This window comes from Gymnoscopelus microlampas (genome assembly GCF_963454915.1).
Source record: "Gymnoscopelus microlampas genome assembly, chromosome: 7".
Lineage (NCBI taxonomy): Eukaryota > Metazoa > Chordata > Actinopteri > Myctophiformes > Myctophidae > Gymnoscopelus > Gymnoscopelus microlampas.
In genome coordinates, this window is record NC_139944.1 from 48821695 (window position 1) to 48840166 (window position 18472).

General features: G+C 38.2%; 1 protein-coding gene across 1 annotated transcript in view; it reads left to right on the forward strand.

Moving 5' to 3' along the window:
* The window catches only part of LOC311049284 (natural resistance-associated macrophage protein 2-like), a 29817-nt gene extending 13155 nt beyond the window's left edge, over positions 1–16662 (forward strand). Inside the window, exons 8-17 of the mRNA XM_084062815.1 lie at positions 267–334; positions 574–729; positions 833–991; positions 1162–1248; positions 3081–3200; positions 3434–3583; positions 4548–4621; positions 5126–5279; positions 6102–6155; positions 13784–16662. Coding sequence (XP_083918941.1) covers positions 267–334; positions 574–729; positions 833–991; positions 1162–1248; positions 3081–3200; positions 3434–3583; positions 4548–4621; positions 5126–5279; positions 6102–6155; positions 13784–13861 — 1100 coding nt within the window. The 3' untranslated portion in view covers positions 13862–16662. The remainder of the gene's footprint in view (positions 1–266; positions 335–573; positions 730–832; positions 992–1161; positions 1249–3080; positions 3201–3433; positions 3584–4547; positions 4622–5125; positions 5280–6101; positions 6156–13783) is intronic.
* Positions 16663–18472: the final 1810 nt, after the last annotated feature.

Genomic DNA, 18472 nt, shown 5'->3' on the forward strand with positions numbered 1-18472 from the left:
TTAGAATATAGGGATGCTAGGGTTCAAGTGGTTAATGTGAAAAACAATGATCCTATCACACTGAGATTTGGCGGACCCCCTGTAGCAACTCTGAGGACCCCCTAGGGGTCCCGGACCCCCTGTTGAAGACCCCTGCTGCTGTACATCAAGTCTTAGAACGTTTTGATCAGCCCTCATAATAATAATGCCACCGTTAGCTTCAGGTTGTCACTGGTTAGAAATGTCTTCTCTACAGTACGTCTAGCATGGTATTCATTTCATTATAGGTCTAAGGAAACTTGAAGCCTTCTTTGGCTTCCTCATCACCATAATGGCAGTTAGTTTTGGTTATGAGGTAAGTGTTACTTCCATTTAAAAAGTTAAAAAGTTCATTACAATGTGGTGTTTGTTGAGAGTTTGATGTACATTTCTCTTAGTAGTTGCATGGCGGTGTGTGTCTGCGATACGCATCTCCTTCTTCTTTCTAGTGGTGTGTCTGCGATTGTCTCAGCTTTCTGTAGTAAATTCAGGATGTGATTCTCATGTCTTTCTTTAGTATGGATATCAGAGTGTGATTGTCTCGTTTTTTTGCAGTATGTCAGGGTAGGCCCAGACCAGGGAGAGCTGCTGAAGGGGATGTTTCTTCCGTACTGCGAGGGCTGTAATTCTGCACAGCTGGTGCAGGCAGTGGGCATAGTGGGGGCTGTTATCATGCCCCATAACATCTACCTGCACTCGGCACTTGTCAAGGTGAGGAAATCATTCATTTAACTTAAAGAAAATAACAAGTTGATCTCATGGCTTTTTTTAAATGCTTAAACTTAAAAGTGTGTTTATTCTCTTTGCCTTCTAGTCTCGGCAAATAGACCGCGGTAACAAGAAGGAAGTAAGAGAGGCCAACAAGTACTACTTCATCGAGTCGACCATTGCTCTCTTTATCTCCTTCCTCATCAATGTATTCGTTGTAGCTGTGTTTGCTGAAGCTTTCTACAACAAAACCAATTTGGAAGTGGTGGGTGTATATATTATACTGTATCATTGTAATTGCTGTTTTAGGCTTGGGTTTTTCTGATATTTTGCCCAAAATAGGGATTCCAAGTTGAAAGTGTTAAATTAAATGTTTATCTGAAATCCCTCCAAAAGTATTCAGCTCATCTGATAATTGTTTATTCTATGTTGCAGAATGCAATGTGCAATGAGACGGGCAGCCCTCACACGGACCTGTTTCCTCTCAACAATGATACGTTAGAGGTGGACATCTACAAAGGGGTAAATCTGCACATTGTTAACACCTTTAAATACATATAATCATCAGCAGATAGTCCATATACAGTTACGTTGTTTTTCCTAAACCTGATGACTAGGGTAGGCTATGTCTATGTCATTTCTCGGCATACTGGGCCAGTCTGTGATTATTTTGGTTGCTTAAAGTGGGGCCAAGTGTGGTATAAGTATCAGAGATTGATTGTAACGTGCAAATGAATGAATGAAAAACCTTTTTTTGACACTACTGCTGTCTTCATCAGAATCATGATTTGTACCTTGTGAGTCAAGGTGAAGATGCAGTAGTGTCGAAACATGATGTTTTTTCTATTTGCACCATTGGATTATATTGGTGCTGCTAACAATCAAACCCCTAACAGCCCAATCGAATTGGCTGTTGGGGTTAAGTGTCTTGCTCATTGACACTTTGACGACGTACAGTATGTACAGTATACTGTGCAGACCGGGGAGTGAACCAGTAACCCTTTTGATTATTACCATAATATGGCCTCTCTACCATCTAAGCCAGGGGTGGGTAACTTTGATGATGTAGAGGGCCACTATATTTCCAACTTCACTCCAGAGGGCCACATTGCATATACTGTCGGGCAGACACCTCTTATCTCCGTATTTCAACTTTTTCCCGTAAATGAATGCTGTACTTTGCCATTCTATGTCACACAAAAGTAGCAAAAATAGCCGATCTACAAGCTTGTAGATCTGCTATTTTTTAATTTGAATCCTGAAAAGTAACATCTTTATTTAATTTCAAATGCATTTAGTTATACTTATGTTAACTTTATGAACTTAAAGGACAACTTTGTTTTTTTACAACCAAGGTTTATATTTTAGCTTGTAATTAAAGTAAATTAAAGATGAGTGTCATTTTTTTTTCATTTACTGCTTTCTATAGTTTTGGCAATTTTCGTGATATTTTTTACAGTGGGCGGGGGCATTCTGTCCGGTGGCTAAATATGCCTTTTTTACACAATAAAAAAGGTCCTGTGGTCTTTGATGGCCAGATGTGAGTTATTGGGGGCTAGAAGAGCTACTGTAAATAATAATAAAGAAAACACCGGGTTATTGTGTAAAAAAAACATTTAGCCACCGGACAGAATGCCCCCGCCCACTGTAAAAAAAGATCGCAAAAATTGCTAAAACTATAGAAAGCAGTAAATTAAAAAAAATGTACACTCATATTTTATTTACTTTAATTACAATCTAAAATATAAACCGTGGTTGTAAAAAACTAAAGTTGTCCTTTAAATACAAATATATTGGACATAAAACAGACAATAGAATTTTAATACTAGTCATTACGCTACTAATATAGACTGAAGTAATTAAAGCGGGTCATGTTTGCATGTTTGGAATTGTAACAGCTGAAATCAATAATCTATCAGTATTCAGATATTAACCTGCCGGCCGCATTAAGTGAAGGTGGGGGCCGCATGTGGCCCCTGGGCCGCCAGTTGCCCATGTATGATCTAAGCAGTGGTGGAAAAAGTACTCAAATTCTTTACTTAAGTACAGTACTTGAGTAAATGTACTTAGTTACTTTCCACCACTGGATCTAAGCTACAGCCAGCCAAATTGTAACGGAAAGAAACCTTGGTTCCCCTTTTATGGAAATTGTCACACCATACACATGGCCATGTGTACAGTTTAACACCCTCAGTAAAGTGATAATCAATTTAGTAGTAACAGCTGGCACTTAACCCCCCCCTCCCCTTTACAGTATGTTATTAATGAAGTATGTACTCATCTATTCTATTGAATGCATCTGTTCATCTCTCTCCCTTTGATTGTATCATGTCATTTTATCCTGGTATTTGCAGGGAGTGGTGCTGGGCTGTTTCTTCGGTCCTGCAGCGCTCTATATCTGGGCCATAGGCATCCTGGCTGCTGGGCAGAGCTCCACGATGACAGGCACTTACTCTGGGCAGTTTGTCATGGAGGTAAACAGTACAGTAAAGTGGTTATTTTGTGATGGAGTTAATTGGGTTTAAGAAGGCATGTTTGTTGTGCTACTCATCCCTGCACCGTTTACCTACAGTACATATATTCTGCACACACATTTTAAGAAAGCCATGTTTGTTGTGTTACATCCATGCACTCTTTACCTACATAGATAATTCTGCAAACACATTTTAATTGACAATTTTCCTCAAATGTAACTTGTTTTTTGAAGGGGTTTCTGAACCTGCGTTGGTCCCGTTTCGCCCGTGTGCTGCTTACTCGCTCCATCGCCATCACGCCGACCTTGCTGGTAGCTGTCTTTCAGGACGTGCAGCATCTGACCGGGATGAACGACTTCCTCAACGTGCTACAGAGCATGCAGGTGAGAGAGAGCTTCATACTTATATAATCACCGGCACTGGAACTCCTGAGGACATGAGTGAGCATCGATCACAGCCTTCTCTTCCCTCAACTGTCCCTGCTTGGAAAAAGAGAAGAATGAACGTTTGCACATTGTGTTACATGATGGCATAGATCAAGATTGTTTATTTCTTAGATCCCCATTAGTGACAGCCTTCCCCCAGGGGTCAATCTGTACAATTACAAAATGACATAGTGTAATTAAAAAAATCAACAATTCAGATAAAAATATGTCTGAAAATAAAATGTGCACATTGGAGCTTTGTTTTGTTACTGGAAATATAAATATATTACTCTATAAAGCCCTCAGTGATTCAATACTCAAGCCCTCAATGCCAAATCTGTCTTTCTATCGCTAAGCCTGTTCTTGTTTCTAGTTGCTTAACACTTATGATGTTAATTATTTGATTGTGTCAGGCACTTCATATTTTACTGGGTGAGTTCGTTCAAATGAAACAGCCCATCCAGTAAGTGGACACACAGTTGCCAGGCTTTTACAACAGACAAAACAACAGCCAGTGTTCTGGAATGTGCTCATTTTGCAATTTGTTTCCCCAGTGGTGTAAAATGTTTAATTAGTCCCCCCCTCGCTGTTGCCTCCATGTATTAGAGCTTCACTGGCTCTCTCTCACTCTGTGTTTTAGAATGAGCATAAATTCTGCTGTCTAATTGCACCAACGGAGAAGTGAAGTCGAGCAGAAAAAGGTCCTTTGTTAGTTCATAGTTTGGCACTGGCTGCATAAGCGCATTCACATCCAATCCAGTTACCAGCTCTTCCACAAATTAAAGTGAAAGTGTCCCTGCTCATTATCCCACACTCACCTGTTTTATTTACTAATTTACAGTAGTGAGTGTTTTATTTATTTTTTGATATGTACTTTGTGTTGCAGTCTGCTATATTGATGATTCCTTTTCTTATTCAACAGCTACCATTTGCTTTGATCCCGATTTTGACCTTCACCAGTCTACCGTCCATCATGAGTGAATTTGCAAATGGATTGTAAGTGAAATCGCAATGTTTAAAAAGTCGGCATATTCAGACCCCTTGTGTTCTCCTGAACCATTTACACTTATTCAGGGTGTAATGCACATTTGTTTTCTGAGTGAAACCTCACAATTTAAGGACAAAGTTGTGCCCAAAGTTTTCAAAATATTTATGGTTTCTGTGGAAAACCTGCACAAGAATTGTCATACTGTACGTTCAAGGATTTGAGTTTGTTTTAGTTTTCCAAAAGAGGGTTAAAATAACAAAAAATACAGCAAGATTGCAATAAGTATATATACAGAAAAAGTACAAATCAAAAGACACAATTAACACCAATTTAAAACAATTAGCATTAAATAACACCAAGATAAAATAAATTAGAACAAACTGGCATAAAAAGAAGCAGCCGACGCCGACCTTTCTAGCCGTAAAACTATATAGTTTTAGCAATATTTGTGAGATTACTGTGTGCTATATGATATTGCTAATCATAGCCAACTGTGTGCATGTGGTCCCCAGGGTGTGGAAGATCTCCGGGGGTGTGGTCATCCTGATGGTCTGTGCCATCAACATGTATTTTGTGGTGGATTACGTTCAAAACCTGAATACCATCCCGCTCTACGTTGTGGCCGCCCTCCTGTCCATCGCCTACCTGTGCTTTGTGGGCTACCTGGTGAGTCATCAATCATGTTTCAACACTTAAACACATTGGCTTTTTAATCCATTTGGACCTGAGGACCCGTTTCTACAAATGTCGTCTAAATCCTAACAGTTTTCTGAAAAACGTATGTTTCTACATCAGTGGTTCTCAAACTTTTTCATGTCAAGGACCCCCAAAATGATATGTATTTAGCAGCGGACCTCCATCTCAAAATATTTTGTTCCAGGGACTCTCCAGAAGCAAAGATTTGAGTAAAGAAATTTCACACATTTTCACGATTTTTCAAACATTGCAGATCTACAAGCTCACATTTTAACTCAAATCTTTGCTTCTGGGGGTCCCTGGAACAAAATACTTTGAGATGGGGGGTCAGCGGCCAAATACATATAATTTTTGGGGTCCTTCACATGAAAAAGTTTGAGAACCACTGATATAGTGACAAATGTTTTTCAGAAAACTGTTAGGATTTTGAAGACAATTTGTAGAATTAAAAAAAAAAGTGCTTAGGAAGCGAGATACAGCCTTTTTCAGTTATAAGTTAAACAAGGAGTGTATGGAGCTGCAAATCTTCAGATAATGATATCTTTGGTTCTGAACATTAACATTTTTTTTTTTTTATTAAAAATTTAAAAAACTCGGGATTTTTCGTTCTTGGCACTGAGGGCATTCAGAAAAAACTCAGGATATCTCGTTGTGTGGCACTGAGAGAGTTAAGCACACCCTTTGAAAATAATTTTACATGATGTGAGACTACATTCATTTTAGATGTTTTGATTGCATTTTTTTTGCGGCCGTTGTTGACCTCTTCTTCCTTCTCTCTTGTTTTTTTTTCAGGCGTGGCATTGTCTGATTGCCTTGGGGGTCACCTGTCTGGACTGTGGCAGCAGGGTAAGCACTAGACCTGCTGTGTTAGTCCAGGAACCGTATACCGAGTACGACACCTAAAAGACTGTAAACCACCGGGCATTCCTACGGAGACACTGAGCCCTGCTTAGATATGAGACAGGTTGGGGGGTGGGGGGTAGGGGTTGATACTGAGTCCCAAGCATACATATTGTGTGTAAGGCTGGGTATCTTAGAAGAGGCAGGGAAGTCCGCACACTGTGGCTTAGCTCCCAGTAGAAAAATGTATTAAAGTTCTCAAGGTTTCAACCCTAGAGGGTTGAATGACCCTATAGATGAAGACCCGCTACGGTTGAAACGTTGTGAACTTTAATACATTTTTATACTGGGATATAAGACACAGTTTGCGGTCTTCCCTTCCTCTTCTAATGTACTGTACATAGTTTAGTTCAGCACCTGTACATTTTTGTTGGGATGTGCATTGCTTCCCTTTGGACTCTGTTTCTAAGGCTGGGTATCAACATGTTTATACATTTACAAGCACCAGCAACTTACATGGTGACATTTGATGCCAAGTCCATGTCGTTTGATTTTTTTAATTAAATAAACTCTTCATTTTTAGAGAAATTCACTATTGTTGCTCTATCATCCTCCAGCCTGTGTCAGTGCCTATCAGTGTTATATTCACAGCTCTTCTACCTGTGATTGTGTACAGTAGGTAGTAATTATTAAGCTATTGTTACACTGTTTACCATTTCTCACTCATGGTTTGGTGGGAGACGGTGGAGTGAAGTCAGTCCAGCAGTTTGGTTTGACTTCCACTTCCTCTTTATTAGTGCTCAACAGTGCGTCTGCAGAAGTAAAATTCCCATTGATAGTGTGCATAGAGGATTAACCCATTAAGACCTGGAACTGTCTCATTTTTAGATTTGAGCTAAAAAGCATTATTTTACACTTTGGGCTATTCAAAAATAGCAGATATACAAGCTCATAGCGCGGCACCGAGTGCCGTGCTACGAGCTTGTAGATCTGCTATTTTTGAAAAATCTTGAAAATGTGTGCAAATCTTTGAATATATATTGTTTTAAAGCGAACATTTTTAACTCAAATCTTTGCTTCTGGGGGTCCCTGGAACAACATATTTTGATGGGGGTCCGCGGCCAAATACATATAATTTTGGGGGTCCTTGACATGAAAAAGATTGAACACCACTGATATAGAAACATACGTTTTTAAGAATACTGCTGAGATTTAGGAGACATGTAGAATCGGCTTCAGGTCTCAATGGGTTAATAATCATCCGAGGTAGACAGTTAATTGATTTAATCGATTATAAAAAAAGAATCAATCTTGATCAAATAATAGATAAAAGTTAATAAATAATTTAGACTAATCGATTTAGTCAATTATAAAAAAGAATATTAGATTTTTTTTACGTTGATTCGTTGATATATACAAAATACAAGGAATTTATAAATGCGTTTCAAGGCAATTCGATTTGATCGAAAAAGTACATTTTAGATTAATCGCTATATGTTGTAGGAGCAACAAGTCTGCACGAAATAAACCAAATTTAAGAATAAATATGTATTTTTTGCTATATCGTGGAGAAATACTACACAGCAATCCTAAATTGTGGTTTGCAACGTTTCTGATTGGTGAAGTTACCATAAAAATGGTGCCGCCCCCTCAAATGTCATGTGCATAGACGATGTATCAATGGTCATGCGGGTTTTTGCTGCCACAAGATCCCATAGCCCAGAGGCTAGTAGTGTCAAACATCACTACAAGTCAACTAATATAGTACAACACCATTAAACACTATCATAATTACAAAGGTTAAAAGTTAAGCTAAACTATCATTAGGTTGGACGGAAAGACATGTGCAAAGGTTTATGAGATGAGTATTTACTTCTATCTTAAAATACATACTGTCTTTTACCTTCTCCTTTTTCACGTTTTCCAATTCTTTTTTCTTGGACCAGAATAACATTTATGGTCATGATTGATCTCAGTTGATTGGCTCGGAACCAGACTTAAAACACTTTATTAAGTATTCTCTGAAGAATCTATGGTGTAAATTAATGGGAAATTCACTTCCGGGAATGAGGCCGTTCAAAAAGTGTGCGGTTACTGTTGAGCTCTATAACTACTAAGCACTGATTGAAGAGATTGTGTTGATAGATTGACAGTTTATCTGTCATTGTCATAAATGAGTTTTTGAACAGAAATGCTAATTGCTGTGTAACAAATGTATTATTATTATTATATTTTCACATTTTATTTGTGTATTTGCAGAATCAAAGGTGACTTTGAAATGTTTAATTCAAATGTCCACAGCTTACAGGGAAAGGTACTTTGTAGTAATTAAGGGACTTAATATCAGTAAGGACATTTCCAGTTGATGCCCAGCCCTTAATGTGTGAGAAGCCACCAGTCTGTATTTTGTTTTTTCTGTCAATTACTTCAAAAAATGTACTGTCTGGCATGTCAGATGCATCATTATCTGATGTACATACTCATTTTAGTCATTCCATTGAATGAATATTTAGAGAGCCAAGCAAGTTGGCAACGATTTACATAAGCAAGAAAAATATTTGCAAGCACATCCCTAGAGCTCCCAAATTGGTGTCATTTACCGTGATGTCAGGCAGACCTCCAAAGTGCGCCAACAGGAAGAGATTTGCTTGTTGTTCCCCTCACAAATCACACCCTGGATGTAAATATTCAGTGATGATTAAACATGGATTTAGGTTGTCTTTTTCTGTAGGGATTTTTTTAAATTCAGCATCGTGTCATCATGTGTATGTTATACATTACAATATACTTTTTTGTTTTTCAGAGTATTGAGCTGTTTTTTTTTGTTATAATAATTTGCCATCCACCTGCATCAAGTCTGAAGGAAAAACCTTTGTTTCATTATAGTGTGTTGATCAAGAGAACTGCTTTCATGTTAGTTTTTTTAATATAAACTGCTCAAAAAAAGTTCGGAAACTTAACTTCGGTCAATTATATCTCCCCTTTAATAATACCAATTGGTATTGTGTTTTATATCATTTTTATCGTTGATTAGTCACCTTTACAACGAGGTACAGCTTGTAAGGATCGTGCATTCTTGGAATGAGCAACACAGCTAAACGTGTGGGTAGCGCCTCCAAAAAAATTGCCAAAATCACCCAATATGCTTCTGTTGGTAATCGCTCTTATTTTGAGCAACCTGCCAGCACACACCTGCTGAGAGGTGTGTGCCAGTAGTCACAGGTGTGTGACTGCCTCACAGGTGAGTGACTGGCACCTGAACATGGGTTCTGCAACTTTGTTGAGTTTATGTATGCTCCAAGCAGCAACACTGCCCCCATGGACTGCCACGTTTGTCCCTTCAGGATAAGGCCCGTACAATAGGGCAAGTGAAGCTGGTGTTCCGTTACGCAGATTACGCATTATTTGATGTCAGCCCTGTTGTCAGCCCTGGTACCATTTGCAGGCAGGTGTGTGCCAGTCACAGGTGTGTGACCCTGCAACTTTGACATCTGTCTTTGGTACCGTTGTGCAAATCTTGCCTGTAAATCTATGGTTCCTCAGTGAAGCAAGGGGTCTTGGGATGTTGTCTTCCTTGTTGACTTCACCTGTCTCACAGAACTTGGTCCTAAGTTTGGAAATGGTACCAGGGCTAACACCAAATAATGCTGTCACTCTGCATAACGGAACACCAGCTTCACTTGCCCTATTGCATGGGCCTTATCCTGAAGGGACAAACGTGGCATCTTTCCATGGGGGCAGTGTTGCTGCTTGGAGAACAAACTCAACAAAGTTGCAGAACCCATGTTCAGGTGCCAGTCACTCACCTGTGAGGCAGTTACACACCTGTGACTACTGGCACACACCTCTCAGCAGGTGTGTGCTGACAGGTTGCTCAAAACAAGAGTGATTACCAACAGAAGCATATTGGGTGATTTTGGCAAATTTTTTGGAGGTGCTACCCACACGTTTAGCTGTGTTGCTCATTCCACAAATGCACAATCCTTACAAGCTGTACCTCGTTGTAAAGGTGACTAATCAACGATAAAAATGATATAAAACACAATACCAATTGGTATTATTAAAGGGGAGATATAATTGACCGAAGTTAAGTTTCCGAACTTTTTTTGAGCAGTTTATATTATATAGTAATATACATCAATAATGTTAAATTTATACAGGGATTCAGGTCAGGTGTTACAGGTTAAGTAGGGACTGTTGAGCAGCCAGACGTTAATACGTTTTAAGACGTTGTGCTCCAACCTAATTAAAAAAAATACTTTTTTCTTTTTGTGAGTTACTTGAGAAAATACTAATCCACACAGACCCCATGATGAGGGGAGGGTGGTGGGGTGGGTGGAGACAAATGAATGAAGGGAATCTGAGGGAAGGGATTTCTTTTTTTTGTCTTTGTATTGTTGGAAATATGTGCTCACTTTACAATATAGTTGTGCTTTTTGACAGAGCCCTACTGTTCCAGGAAATGCATACAGGCTACTTACTGTAGGCGGTAATACCGATCTTTTCCCTTGGAAGATTGTTGGATTGGGTCGTTTCCCTTCTCTCTCTCTCTCTCAAGAACAATAAGTACTTTGAGAGAATTAAACCATTACAAAGGCATCCAGAATCCAAGTCTGGAATCTGGAAGTTGTGTCACCTACACATTCATTATCATTAGGTTTTATCTCAGAAAGCCGTGTGTCTAGTCTTTTCCTCTCCTACACTCGCTATCTTAAAGCCCCGTAGCATTGATAATAGCCAATCTATAAAAGCTGAAAGCACTGCGACGCATTGTGAGCTTGTAGATCGGCTATTTTCTCTCATGATCCGTTCTACCTTTACTGCATCATAAAGTTTTCTCTGACTGCAGACAAACTGGGCAGAAGCCCATCATGAATTCAACTTTTGTAGTAAACTGATGACTCTGACAGTAGCTGGTCTTCGATTAAGGTTCACGTTTTGTGTAAATAAGCAAGTGCAACTGCTGCTGTAGAATTTTAAATTATCCTAATGAATTTCTTAGAATCAATGGCTGCTTTATTTTATACAGTTTTGGGAATACATGTACTTTCCCCCCCTTCTTTTATTTATTTTGGTAGTCACTTACTGTTGTACCGGACAGTACTGTGACTTCATCAGATTGGTTCCAGAGTGGTGCATACCTTTTGGTTTGGTTTGGATGCACAGTAATATCTGACAACAAATGTTGCTGTTAGTTTTATTGCTATTATGGAAAGATGCATCAAAACACTTAATTCCAATGTGTTCCACAATGTGCATGTCCTACGGATGGTGTGATGCCATAGAGAAACACAACAAAAAGAATCTCTTTTTAGTTAAGAGGCTGGTGGCTGTTAACATGAATAGGAAGCTAGTATGACACCTGGCTTTTGCCTCTTCACATTTTAAAATTAAACGTATAAAAAGACATCAGGTTCAGTGAGTATTAGTAATACAATGGACTAGATGGTGTTAAAAGTACCATTTTTGCATTAATGTCTGTGAAGAACCATGATTTTCTGTGTTCACTGAGATAAAAGAGGAAATACAAATGTGACTGTGTTTTGTTTAGACTGTTGTGAGGCTAGATCTGTTGTCATACGAGTGCCTCCCTTTTTCTGAAACAATAAGGACTTGACACTGACAATTGCCCATTTAGACTGTTTCAGAGCAGAGATCAATGTAGTATACTACTGTAGATATAAGTTAAATACATCTGCTCTTTTACACTGAATGAATGTTTGTCCTTTGCTACTAAATGCAATACACCATGTATCCAAAATAAATGGAAAAACATGGAATAATGGACATTTGGTGGTGTCTTGTGTCTTAATGTCTACAGAAGTCCTTTTCTTCTTGGGGTTATAAGTGTAGGTTGGCACATTCATTAAATATAGCATAACTGCAAATTAGTCACTTCAAAACAATGCATTTTTTCCCAAATGCATGGAGCAATATCCTGTCCGGTGCTTTATTTGTAACGCTGTATTTATACTTGATTGCAAGGCGGTGTCAAAAATAGCCAATCTACAAGCTCACAGCGCGTCACACTGTGACATATTGTGAGCTTGAAGATCTACTATTTTCAATGCGTAACATGATCGCAATCAAGTATAAATCAGGCAGAGTAGAGTAGAACTGCTCAGTGCTTCAATTGACAATTCCCATTTTTGTTTACTTACATTGCAAGCTGTCATTTTCTGTTGAAAAGGATGTCCGAGCAGTAAGTAAAATATTCATCTGAATCATTTTGCTCACAACACCAAGTAAATTGCACTGTTAAAACAATATTTCGTTTTGTATAACATATACATTTATCATAACATTTAAATGCTTATGTCCTGTTGTGTTTTTTTCTACAATCACCAATCATGGCTTTATTTGTCATAAATTCCTTGCTATCTAATGATGATGATTTTATACATAGTGGATGATATTTCCACTATCTTTTAATCTTTTTAAAAGCGCAAATTTTCCACTACCTACAGTACATACATACATACATACATACATACATACATACATACATACATACATACATACATACATACATACATACATACATACATACATACATACGAAACAATTATAAATTGCCACCCAGTCAATTGATTGGCTCCAGGTTGTTCATTGTAATGTCATAACATATTATAATCTTAGTTAGTATCTTGGTAGTACAGCCATGCACTGTTTTCCAAAGGACAAATGGCTGTACAATGTTTGTTTCAACAAAAACATAAAATTGAAGTGACTTCTAAAATGGAGTGTTTTTCCCCTAGACTTGTTTTATTTAGACTTAACCACATCCCTAACGTCCCTATTTTGGGCATGTCATTATAGGCGAGAGTTCTCCAAAAATAATCTATTGTGCGTAATTTATACTTGTGTCACGCAGTGAAAATAGATCTACAAGCTCACGACGGGTCGAGATGCGGTGCACTGTGAGCTTAGAGATCTACTGTTTGTACGACGAAGTACAAAATAGTCTTTAAGTGGTTAAAGCATCTTGTTAAAATGTGTATAAGCCACTAGAGACATATACCTCTTCCTTAGACTGACAGGGCCGACAAACTGGGTCAACTTCTTTTCTCTGACCATTGATACCAATGATTGATTGGCGTAGCTCACCTTAACACATTTCCAAAATGTTTGCCACTGCCAAGTCTTAGCTTGGTGCCCATCATTTGGTTTGTCTTTAAATCATTAGTGAAGCTTTTGGAGGGTGAAGCAGACTGCATGTCATGTATAACTGCTTCTCTGGCTAAAACTGTGGTTATACAGTATGAAGATCTCTGACATTTGGGCCAAGCTGTTTTAGTTCAAATAATGCTGCGCAAGTGTTGTCTCGTCCCAGTAAGACAACAACAGTGGTGTTGTGCCTCAGGGAACATGTACAGTGAATTACAGAGATAATCACAATTAACCATTATTTATTACTTTGGTGTGACTTTCAATTAAAACTAGTATATTTGATGGGTTTGAGGGCAATGGCAAACAAGTCCTGATCAATTCAAACACATGGCATGTTTACAGCTTCTATAACACTGCTTCAAAGATCCTAAATTGATTAATGCACTAAGATTTCAAGGTGTTTAATAATGACATGTGCGTTTACTGATAGCATTTCCCCTTGTCTCCCTTTTGTTCTCTTTCAGATGCGCCTGGGATTGTCGGGTCACACCGACATTTACTTGTTGAACGACATGGACACTGATGCAATGGTTGAGAGATAGCAGCACGTTTTTAAAGGTGGATGTTGTTGAAATAAATTATATGGCATACAAGCCTGAAAGGACTCATAACAGCCTGTACTGATTGAGGGTGGGACCATGGACACTAGGCCAGTATAGTCCATTTTTACACTACCACAGTTGGATTTGACAGTGCACCTTCTCCTCTTGAGCCCTTTGTGTGCCTATGGCTGTTTCAAGTGCCCTTACAGATCTTAACTTCTATTGAGTGTTTATTTCTTTTTACATGTTAACCCTTTTTTCCCTCTTTTTTTTTTTTTTTTGCTTGCCTGGCATGATGAAAATCCATGCAGACTATACTAACTTAAACCACTTAAGCCCTATACTCGTGAGTAGCGAAAAAAGTACATCTACAAGTTCACAACACGTCGCATTGCGACGTATTGTGAGCTTGTACATTGGCATATTTCGCTATCTTCGAAGATTTAGAAAATATTGGGGAAAATAATGTTTTGGAGCTAAAACTAATGTTTTGCCTATAATGACCCAATAAATGCCCAAAATAGGAACACCAGGGTTAAAGTGGTTAAAACCATATTTTAAGATAAAGATTTAAAACAATTCACGATTGGACTCTGATCAAAAGGGGAAAGATATTGCACCCGTTATGGTTTGTTTGTCCTTATTAGTGCACAACTACAAACCATTTTAGACAAATGTCCGTATTGCTGCTAAAGCCAGCCCAGTGCAAAAAATTCAATCCAAAGATGTGTTACGACCTTTATAAAACATGTTTTGCCTTTGCTATCGAACAAGTAGATCTGAACTTAAACCCAGACGGTCGGATACCTTCCATTCTAACCATAATTAGTAAGATATAGAAAATCCAAATTAAACTTGATGAGATAGAGTATAATATATTGTGCAACTATCACATCTGTAAGGTGCTCGTATGCGGTTTGTCATACTTTTATTATGTTTTGTAATTTTATATGCATTGTTGCATTACTAGGGAATTAATATATGGTAATCAAAAATCATAAAATTGCGCAAAATATTTCTGAATGAGTGAGCATACAAAAGGTCAATAACCGTTACAGTACAGTTATTTTATTTTAATTTATTTTTTCTCAATCATTTCCATTTCAGTTTATCTTCAAAATTTGCTTTGTGGGTTGTTCAACAACAAAAAAAGACGTTAAATAAATGTTAATGCTTCTAAGCACTCTTTCTCTGCATGTTTTAGAAAGCATGGCTAGGTGAGGAGGAGAGGATATTTTAATCAGTTATGTTCAGATGAGAGTATATGTCCAAGAGCAGTGGTTCTCAACCTTGGCCGTGACACAATTTGGCCAATGTTTGAACAGGTTTTATAGTTTGTTGATTACTTTTGTTGCAGAAATGGTCTTTTTTTCTTCTTTTTTAGCTATTAAAAAGGTCTTAAAGGTCTTTAAATTGTCACTTCACTGTCATCAACTGTCACCTCCCCTCTCCCCCCAAAAAGAATCATGTGGGGACCCCCCTGGGGGTCCCGACATGCAGGTTGAGAACCACTGTCCTAGAGAACCATAGGAGGCAGCTACTAGTCAAATAACGCTCCTGGTGCACAGTGCTATTTTCATATAACTTTAAAAAAAAAATCTTTATGAGTGTGGAAGAACGTGAAATCTGGACACTGGCAATCAGCTGTATATATGTGCCAGTCTGGAGAAAAGTGAATATACTAATTAACCCATTAAAACCGGGAAAGCAAGCAGTGTCATTTTAGATTTGAGCTAAAAAATCGTTATTTTATACTTTGGCTATTCAAAAATAGCAGATGTACAAGCTCATAGCGTGACACGAAGTGACGCACTATGAGCTTGTGTATCTGCTGTTTTTGGAAAATCGTGAAAATGTGTGCAAATCTTTGAATATATATCGTTTTTTAAAACGAACATTTTTAACTAAAATCTTTGCTTCTGGGGTCCCTGGAACAAACATATTTTGAGATGGGGTCGGCGGCTAAATACATATAACTTTGGTGGTGCTTGACATGAAAGGGTTTTGAGCACCACTGATAAAGCAACATAAGTTTCAGAAAACTGTTACAATTTAGAGGACATTTTGTGTGATCAGCCTCAGTTCTTCAATGGGTTAAATAGTATGTATGTATGTGTGACTCCTGACCAAAATTTTGTCCAGTTTCTCCCCCTTCCCCCCCCCAGTTATGTTTGTGGAATGCAGCATTGTCCTTTGTTATAGAACGCTCTAGGATTTAGGTCAGTGTGTTACGAACATTCGTAGAGTACTACAAACCGCTCAGCCACAGTCGCATAAATTATGGTCTCTGTCGGGTGGAAACCTCATATGTCCAAAAACGTGTTACTTTTCAGGATTCAAATTCCAAAACGGCAAAAGTACCAGATCGACAAGCTCAAAAACTGTTTTAAGCTTGCTGATCTGCTACTTTTTTGTGACGCTGTAGTGTCATCGAGCAGGGCGTTAATTTTACGAAAGAAAACACAAAAAGTTAAAATATGGAGATAGGAGGTTTCTGCCCGACAGCAACGATAAAAAAAGTGCTGTAGGCTGAGGGGTGTGTGTGTGTTGCACTGCAGAACCATATGGGACTCCTTGTTATGCCTAATTTATGCTTTGTCGCACGCAATGGCATTGCGCGCTGAAAACGGCAGACCTACAAGCTCTCAGCGCGTCGCGGGTGAGACACACTGTGAGCTTATACAGTAGGTCTGCTCAGTGGCGTGCACAGACATTTTGAGGGGCAGGTGCTCAAGTAAATTATACTTTTTTTGTTTACTTGGTCTGCTCTTTTTCCCTCTACACCTATACCTCTTTGCCAAAAATAGCCGATCTACAAGCCCACAACGCCTCGCAGCGCGAGGCGTTGTGGGCTTGTAGATATGCTATTTTTGGCTAAAGTTCTCCTCAGAAAAGGGATGCTAGGTTTCAAGTGGTTATGGTAAAAAGAAAACTCATATCACATAAAGATTTCGCGGACCCCCTGTAGTAACTCTGAGGACCCCCTAGGGGTCCCGGACCCCCTGTTGAAGACCCCTGCTGTAAACTGATAAAAGAAAAAGGGCACTTCTGGTCAAGAGGGCAAAGGGCAGGCGCTCTAGCACCACCTAGAGTCTATCTGTGCACGTCCCTGGGTCTGCTGCTCTTTTCGGCATGTGATACTGTCATGTGATGAATTATGAATCTGGCTTAACCGCCACCCAACAGAAAAAACAAATGCTGGTATAAATCCTGCTGTATACTTACCAGAATACACCCCATGGATACTGGTAAATTAACATATTTACCACTGTAGTGGTAGAATATAATATATATTTCTTGTGCTATTTTATTATGTGATGTTATTATGTGAACTTTGGAGAGTGAAACTAAAGCTCCATGATTCTTACTCTTGCCAATTTGTTTGCCTATACTAGGTTTGTGGTACAGATTTCTTTTGGAGGTTCAAGTGCAACAGAGTTGGAACTGCATTGACTTGTGTAATAATACTTCAAATTAGTCAAAAGTGATTGAAAATGAAAATGTGACCATTCCAAATGAATAAGGCCTGATATGTCACACCAACACGTAGCTGTGTGTGGTGACAATGTCTGCCCCCCGCCCAAACCACAGAAATGTTGCTGTTGAAAAATGTAGATAAGGTTTTAAAGAGCATTCCAAAGAATCATTGATTGAGTGATTATATTGGAGAATAATACAAATGTTAGTATACAACTACTATCATCACTGTTTTTGAAGTTTCCAGTTCCAATAATTCCAGGAATTATTCTGTTTTCATTCTACTGGGAAATGCATACAGTACCATGTAATATTTTCCTACATTGCACTTCAGCATCTAGTATATTTATTTCATTTTTGTAGGAAAGGAAATAAATATTAGCCTCATGAGAATGAAAGATTATTTTGTACATCTGCAATGACAAAAATGCCAAATAAAAAATGTTTTGCCAAAGGCCATCGTTTATTGTACTCGCATAGCCTATACCTGTGATATTTATATCCATTTCACTCTACTATGTATATTGGAAAGCAAAGTAAAAATGTAAAGTAAACATTGAGACTTCTCTACGTTATTAATGTCTATAAAATATGATTATTTTACTTACTTCGGAGGATAATTCTGATACACTTATTATTTTATTTTTTAAAACAAGTGTGCCAATATAAAAGGAAGGTAGCTCTGGTCCATAGCCTTGAAGGAGTTCTTAAGGAGAACTCCTTCAAGGCTATGGACTAGCTGAAAGGAAGGCTACTGTTATAGCCTATTGGAATTTGATGCTATTCCTCAAAGTATTTAAATGTTTAGACACACTTTTATAGATAAGGTGATGGAAACACTCCAGTGTAAAGCATTTATGATGATAAAACACTAGTTTGAAACGTGATAATAAAACAACTACAAGAGAATTAGATACAGATACCACAAAGTGGGCCCTTGGCAAATCTGTGTCTTAAGCATTAGTTTTAACAACATTTTATTATCCATAATTATTTAGTATACATATTAAAATACATTTTTTTTTTCTCATTGCAACGCATTGTGAGCTTGTAGATCTGCTATTTAAAAATATTTGTATACATTTGGAAACTCTGCATAATGAGTACTTTCTACTTTTGGTAATTTAAGTAGGC